The sequence below is a fragment of the Cibotium barometz genome, chromosome 63 (assembly GCF_041138505.1).
Source record: "Cibotium barometz isolate CiBa-2024 chromosome 63, ASM4113850v1, whole genome shotgun sequence".
Classification (NCBI taxonomy): domain Eukaryota; kingdom Viridiplantae; phylum Streptophyta; class Polypodiopsida; order Cyatheales; family Cibotiaceae; genus Cibotium; species Cibotium barometz.
Window position 1 is genome coordinate 30,031,649 of NC_141108.1, and position 8,632 is coordinate 30,040,280.

Consider the following 8,632-nt stretch of genomic DNA (forward strand, 5'->3'; position numbering starts at 1 on the left):
AAGAATAAAAATTCATAAATTGGTAATTGGGTCTTCAGATGGAAGTACCACAATTGTATGGAATGCCTGACTTGCTTGAGGCCTAGATATGATGGTATTTACCTTATAACTCTAAGGACCGTGACTACCTGTATATACCGTGGATATATCTGTAACTCTTTACTAACAATATATACGAGTAAACCTAAGACCTTGAAATTATAAGCAAAAATGCTATCCAGATGATGAATTTGAATGCTGGTTGATATGATTTTAGAATTCTGGTTGAGAATTAATGAGTTGATTTGGATTCTGATCGAAAGATAATGATTCATGAATTATAGTTGAAAGAAGATAAGTTTAACAAAGCCACATGAGGATGAATGGGATGAATCCCATGATGATGATAGTAACTGGAATGATGACTGTGACTTCAGCAAATCACTATGAGATTAGTGGATTGTGCTGATAGATTACTACTGGTTACCTTGACCCAGTGACTCTAGTTAAGGGAATAATGATACATTTTTGACACCTTGGTAAAGGAGGGGGGAGACTTTAAGGTAGGCACCTATTTCACACATGTGGATGAGTTTTTAAATCAAAAAAATTGTGATGTTTTTATGATGTTTTTATCTCTCCTCTCTCCTGGATCAAAATGGGAGCTAAACTGGTCCAAATCTTATCTAAATTCAGCCAAACTGAAGCTGGAAAATTCTAGAATTTAGTTGGACTCAGTTAGTGGCCTCCCTCCCTTATAAATAGACTCTCATTCTTTTTGTATTCTATTCTATGAACTAAACCATGCCAATATTACATTAAAATAAGCATATTTTCTATTATCCCTTATAAATAGACCCTCATTCTTTTTGTATTCTATTCTGTGAACTAGACCATGCCAATATTACATTAAAATAAGCATATTTTCTATTCTCTCTCTCTCTCTTCAACAATCCTTGGGGCTTTCTTCTCAACATACTAAACCAATTGATTGGTTGGGGGATTTCTTCTTTGATAAAGAAGCAAGCAAAATCAAGATGTAAGATGTAATTTCATGGTTTTTCTCTACTATTCTCAATGTTTTCACTTCTCAACCCCTCTCAAGCTTGAGAAGTTTCTAATTAAGTGTTTATAATGCAAATCAAGATTTTCTTAAGAGTTGTAATGAATAATTAAGAAAAGTTTATCTTTATGCTTAATTTAGGATGTTTTTATGTATATCTCTCTCTCCCCAAAAGAATGGTCATTCCTATGACCAATTCTCTATTCAAATGATGCTTCTCATTGATAAATTCTCAATTCAAAAATCAAAGAATAAAAGAAAATACCCGAAAATGCTTGATAGTCATCCATGGTGATATATTATAGTTCAGCATCACCCATGGTCATGTAGAGCATGCAATCCAAACGGATTCCAGGCCATACATGCCCAAACCTACAGTGACGATGTCTCCATAAACTTTGCCATTTGCTCTGTATGTGCCATCACATCATGGTACTCTATTGTTTCTATCCCCTGATCACAAGCTCCATCCAAGCATACATGCAACCACGTTGGATTCTAACTCTGTCCAGAGTCATGTCTCAAAGACGTGCCTTGAGAGAGCAAGAGCTATTTGTAGATTAAAGGTTGGAAGACTTATATAAATCCTCAGTGCCTGAGGCTTGGATTCTAAAGGAGTCACACATCTAATTTTGTGAAGGTTGTACTACTAAGTATATATGGCAAGTTGCATCTAGACATTTTCTTTTGATTATGGGAAGCTTTGGTCCATGGGGGCCTAAGAGTACCATTAACTCCATCATGCGTAGTGTGATACCAGCCCCACAATCTATTACACTCATCAATGCCTGAAACTGGGCAAGAATTTATGGACTGACTATGAGGTGCTGTAGTAAATAGACATACACAAAAGAATAAAAACATCCCACCTTTGATTTACATACCAGATGGTTTAGATGCAAGAGGAGGGATAACACATCCACAAGGAGTTTGACAAGACAAAATTTCTCTTTTACTGAATTTTAGAATACCAGACGTTTTCATCCTCACTAGAAATAATGGAGGATTACCAATCATACTTATGGAGAGTGGTTGAATAATCCCATCAATGAGTTAGGGTGATTAATACGGATCTATATAAATGAACTTGGTGACCATGGCATGTGTTACATGCATCAGTGTGTGGTTTGGAACCAAGGCCCAGACCAAAGTGGATAGAAACATTAGATGCTGTACGTTTAGTGTTCGGTACAAAGAACACATCAAAAAAAGGTATGTTAAGTACATTCATGTTTTTAAAAAACATAAACAATGAAAATTGATGAATTGAAAAAAATAGGGAAAATTGGGAGACTTGCAAAAAAGTTAGAAGAATTGGGGGATATTGGGAGAATTTGGAAAAATTGGAGGAATCTGGGGAAATTGAAGGGACTTTGTAGAATATAGAACAAGTTGGGAGAATTGGGAACCACTGGAGAAATTAGGGAAATTGGGTGATATTAATGAAATTGGGACAAAGTGATAGGAATCACACTAAATGACTTATGTTCTTCTTGTTTGTAAGGTATGCAAGGGTTCAATATTGAGTAAATCTTGGGCAAATTTTCAGGTGAAGCTCATGATGATGAAGGTTATTTCGAGGACAGTTGGACTTCATCGTTTGATCCTCTTGAATTTTTATCCATTTCTTCAGAAATATGTACAGGTTTACTCAAAATTTCTCCTATCATGTGCCTTTTCTCTCCTTTTACTTTTTGATCCTCTTTTCTACAATTTGAAGCAGATATGAGCCTTGCATATTAATCTCCCTTGAACAGGACTGCTTTATTAAGGTTATGACATTAAAGCCTTTAACATGTGCCTGGAATGAAGCTGCTTTTATTCCATTAAGATTACAACACCTTAACTCCGCAGATACCTTGGGTCTCAAGATTTGGCCTTTACCCTTTTACATACACCCTCTAAGGAAGAGGCTGTTTAAAAACGAAGGTTATGTAATCTTATAGCCTACCTTAATAGCCTTTCAATATAAGGGATTAACTTTCATGATTTTGTAACATCTATGCATGTTGCTGACCAAGAGCTAGCTATTGCTGTTGCCTTCATGCTTGTCAAGCCGTTTTTACTAATGTTGTAAAACATTTAAGGGCATTGGTTTATAGAGATTAATACTAGGTTACTAGACGTGGTTGCCTTTAGTTTAAATTTGGTCTTTTACTGTCATTTGCTTTGTTAAACGCTTTTATCCTTACAAGTATAGTTCGAGTGAGACCCCTTTCCTTTCTTTCAGCACAACTTTTTATTGGTTGCCACTTGAAATGTTGCGTGTCTTTAGACACTTAATGTACATACTCAAGTGTCCTGTTTTGGTACCAAACTAGTGTTAATGTACATACTCTTTCTTCCATTTGCTCTGGTGTGACTCACACCCTCTCTTCTATTTAGAACGGGATTCAAGCAGTTCCTCTCCCCACAACCCTAACAGTCACTACTTAGAGCAGGATTTAAGCAGGTTCTCTCCCCTAACACTCACTTTTAGAACGGGATTTAAGTGGTCCTCTCCCCACAACCCTAACACTCACTTTTTCTTGTATGTGCAGCCTCATCAACGTGAGACAACACATGTGCTGGCAGCAGCTGCGCAAGCTTGCCATGATATGGTAGGATAAGGCTATTTCGAAGCTCGCCTTTTGGGACTCAGCCATATACAGCAAGGATTGCTTACTTTGGAGATGATTTGTGTGTGCAGTGCTCGCACATTTTTACTATGTATATTTTTCTGAAGATTGTCACAAAGAAGACTTATATGTCTAAAACAGATGGCTGGTTACATGTAAAGATGGAAAGAGAGACCATCTTTTTGTCATTGAGCAGACAAATCAGGGTTTTTTGTAGTCTCATTGAATGTGATAGCATATCAACAGTTTAAATTATGGGGTTGTTCACCGACGTTTCCTCTCTTATTTAATTCTTTGAAGGAGGAGTAGAGAGGCTCCATGGCATGGAGGTTTAGAGAGGCCTCATGGCATGCAGCCGTCTGTGTTTCCAGGAGGATTTGTGAACTTAATTCATGAAATTTCCCTCAAGTTTATGATTTGAGTTTTGGAAAGGACATGGGCACGCTCTTATGGGTTATTGCCAGGTGAGGGGGAACAGTAGGTTTCTACCTTGATGCCTTTGGTGGTCATAGACTTGGGAGATATAGAACTGCTTTGAAGTGATGACATCTTACAAGTTGATTATGCTGAAAGCTGGAGTATCGTCCATGTACTGCACTGCCCAACCTGTGAAATTACCTTGTTGGACTGTTTCCTCGATAAAGTAAACCTTCAAGAGGGGGAGTGAGCACCATGGCATCCTTGCTTGGACACTCAGCATTTGCAGTGCTCGAGCAATCCCACTGCTATGACCTGCAAAAACCAAGTCTATCCACATCTACCCATATCCTATCACATCTATCCACATCTATCCTCATCACATCTCATCCATTCTCATCTACTTTTGGAGGAAGAGTATGTTTGTTAGATAATTTACTGTTATTTTGGGTTCTGATGGGTGCCTCCTGATGCTGTGGAGCCTCTACTACGTCAATTGGTAAATCAGTTTGTACATGATCGAGCACGGCCTGAGGTTTGACATTTAGGAAAATCCAAATATAGAATCGAGCATTTTTTTTCTGTTCATCTCTGAGTAATTGTATCTTTTAAAAAGAAAACAAAAAAAAGAGGTACTTTCAAAACAATCAGCACAAACTTGGACATTGACACTTGGTTTTTGCAGGTCATAGCAGTGGGATTGAACGTTGTCGGAGAGATGTGTGCTCGAATGCCGTTGGTAAAATACTTCGGCTTTTGAAATTTGAATGTGTGTTGATTACAAGGGTCTTAACAAATTTACTGTTAAGAATGATTTAAGAACACGTGAAGTTTGTTTTGAGGATAATGTCTTTAAGATTGGATTTAGGACTAGAGATATGGGCATTATGAATTCTTGGTTTTGCCGTTTAGCCTCATGAAGGCATTGGCAACTTATGAATGATTTATTTCGTCCATATGTGGAAGAGTTTGTGATTGTCTTTTTAGATGGTATCCTCGTGTATAGTAGAACCTTTGAGGAACATACTCAACATATGAGAATTGTGTTAGATATAGTCAGGAAAGATGTCCTGTTTACGAAAGAAAAACAAATGCGATTTCTTTAAAAAAGAGCTGATGTACCACGGACACGTTATTACCATTAATGGTGTCCACATCAATTATGAGAACATTAAGAAGATCTGTGAATGGCCAATCCTAAATACCATTACCTAAGTGTTTATACCAAATCATTTAAGGCCAAGAGGAGTGATATTAGATAGAGCCACTGAGCTATGCAGAGCCCAACGCCCTTGACATAGTGGCCGCCACCTACACTACACTCGCGTCACCTCAGGAGGATCAGAGCCATCATTTCCCACCACCGCAAGACTTTTTCCTGCCAGCTCAGCCTTGCTACATTGGGTACCAGCCCTATGCAAGATATTGTTGGCTGATGTGAGAGCTTGAGGCTCTTCATTGTTTTTTTACGGATATTTTCTTTTGGTTTATTTTCAGTACCATGATGATGTATTCCATGGACATGATATAACATTTTAGTCTCATAGGTCATTTTAGCCTTTTGAAGACGCTTGATGTAACATTTTGGTCTTATAGGTCATTTTGGCATTTTGAAGACGCTAATACTACTGGCTTTCTTTTCTTCTCTCTCTCTCTCTCTCTCTCTCTCTCTCGGCCATCAGAAACCTTAATTAGGGTTCTTTAAATTGGTTATTTTACTCTACCTTCTTCTAAACAACCAATTGCTCTCTTTCTCTTTATCTCACACAAACCAATACGAAGAATAATAACCATACATTGGCCGAACTCTGATACCAAATGAAACACACCCAAAGCGAGAATCCACTTGTGTCCTTGCCCAAGACCAACACACACTGATTATTGTCCAGGATAGAGTTAGAATCCAATGTGGTTGCATGAATGCTTGGATGGAGCTTGTGATCAGGGGATAGAAACAATAGAGTACCATGATGTGACGGCACATACAGAGCAAATGGCAGAGTTCATGGAGACGTCGTCACTGTAGGTTTGGGCATGTATGGCCTGGAATCCGTTTGGATTGCATGCTCTACATGACCATGGGTGATGCTGAACTATAATATATCACCATGGATGACTATCAAGCCATGACTTCCTCTCTCCTGGATCAAAATGGGAGCTAAACTGGTCCAAATCTTATCCAAATTTAGCCAAACTGAAGCTGGAAAATTCTTGATCTTAGTTGGACTCAGTTAGTGGCCTCCCTCCCTTATAAATAGACTCTTATTCTTTTGCATTCTATTCTGTGAACTAGACCATGCCAATATTACATTAAAATAAGCATATTTTTTATTATCCCTTAAAAATCCTCTACTTTTGGAGAGAGTGGAGCTTCTCTCTCTCTCTCTCTTCAACAATCCTTGGGGCTTTCTTCTCAACATACTAAACCAATTGATTGGTTGGGAGATTTCTTCTTTGATAAAGAAGCAAGCAAAATCAAGAGGTAAGATGTAATTTCATGGTTTTTCTCTACTATTCTCAATGTTTTCACTTCTCAACCCCTCTCAAGCTTGAGAAGTTTCTAATTAAGTGTTTATAATGCAAATCAAGATTTTCTTAAGAGTTGTAATAAATAATTAAGAAAAGTTTATCTTTATGCTTAATTTAGGATGTTTTTATGTATATCTCTCTCTCTCCCCAAAAGAATGGTCATTTCTATGACCAATTCTCCATTCAAATGATGCTTCTCATTGATAAATTCTCAATTCAAAAATCAAACTCTAGGCTTGTGAAGCTAGAGGTTAAGAAAATGGCTTTTTATGCTTTTATACTAATAAAATTATGATAAACTTATGATTTAATTTCATAAATTGGATTTAGGTCCAATGATAGTTATTCTATCATAAATGTATTATAAAGTCTTATTCTTTTTAAAAATATTAAAAATTATCAGTAATAGCACTACGGTAAAAATTTTAAAAATTAATACATAGCTCATTTTTATGCATAATGTGAAAAGAGGACCTCCTACCATATTCTAGGATTAGTCATCCTATGTTAAAAGAATAATTTTTATTACATTCATGGAAAACTAAATTTTAGTATTTATGTATAAATAATTAATTAGAGAAATGAGAATTTTGATATTTCTATTTTGTATGCAAAAAGAGAAACTGTCATGATAATGGAGATCCATGTAATTAAATAGAAAAAGAGAAATTTTGATATATTAAAATAATGAATATTATTATTTAGAGAGAAATTTTAGATAAATTTATTTTACGCGTGAGAAAATTTAAATGATAAAAGAGAAATTTTCATGATATTTAAAATTTAATCATTTAAATGGTAAAAGTAAAATTCTTGGCATAATTGAAATAATGAATATTTTATTATAAAAAAGAGAAATTTTAGATAAATTTATTTTATAATAAAAGAGAAATTTTCATGACATTTAGAATTCAATCAATTAAATGTAAAAAGAGGAATTTTCATGATATTTGAGATCCAAGAAATTAAATAGAAAAAGAGAATTTTTTAGCATAATTCAAATTATGAGTAATTATCAAAAGTGAAATTTTAAGCATTATTGAAAAATATGGATAGAATTGATTTTTGTAAATCTCATGAATCTTTTACTAAAAAAGAATAATATTGAATATATTTCACTTGAGAAAATTGAGAAAGAATATGAAAATATCCGTTGAGAGAAAAAAAACCTTTACCTAGGCTAAGCAATTGGCATAAATTTAGAAAAGTCCCATCGGTATCAAAAATAGAAAATGTTACTAAATGAGAAAAGATGTGAATGCGATGTGATAAGATGTGAGTGGATGTGATAAGACATGGTGTGATGTAAATGAATGTGGATGGGATGTGATGTGATGTGATGTGATGTGATGTGAATCGGGATGAATGCGAATGAAGAGATGAGAATGAGATATGAGGATATGTGAAAGGATGTGATGGGATATAAATGGATGGAGATACGGATGTGATAAGATATGGTGTGATGTAAATGAATGTGGATGTGGATGTGATAAGATGCGATGTAATGTAAATGGATGTGGATGTGGATGTGGATGAAACGTGATGTGATGTGAATATATGTGGATGTGAATGAAACGTGATGTGATGTGAATATATGTGGATGTGAATGTGATGTGATGTGGATGAAACGTGATGTGATGTGAATATATGTGGATGTGAATGTGATGAGATGTAGATGAAATGTGATGTGATGTGAATGTGATGAGATGTGGATGAAATGTGATGTGATGTGAATATATGTGGATGTGAATGTGAATGTATGGAGATGGATGTGGATAGACGTGCATGTGAATGACTGGATGGATGTGGATAAATGAGATGGAATGTGTATGGATATGATGTGATGTAATGTGGATGGAATGAATGAGATATGATGTGGATAGATGTGGATGGGATGTAAATAGATGTGATGTGATGTGAGATGTGAATATGATGTGAATCGGGATAGATGTGAATGAATGAGATGTGATGTGATGTGAATCGAGATGGATGTGAATGGATGAGATGTGATGTGAATGGATGTGAT

The 8,632-nt window shown here is 35.7% G+C and overlaps 1 protein-coding gene across 1 annotated transcript; it reads left to right on the top strand.

Annotated features, from left to right (window-relative positions):
• The first annotated feature begins 2,501 nt into the window (after nt 1-2,501).
• On the top strand, nt 2,502-4,889 carry LOC147603931 (uncharacterized). The gene is made up of 4 exons (XM_086796357.1): nt 2,502-2,687; nt 3,583-3,641; nt 4,537-4,612; nt 4,763-4,889. The coding sequence occupies exons 1-4, from the start codon at nt 2,520-2,522 to the stop codon at nt 4,835-4,837; spliced, it is 378 nt and encodes a 125-aa protein (XP_086652483.1). The 5' UTR covers nt 2,502-2,519; the 3' UTR covers nt 4,838-4,889.
• Nucleotides 4,890-8,632: the final 3,743 nt, after the last annotated feature.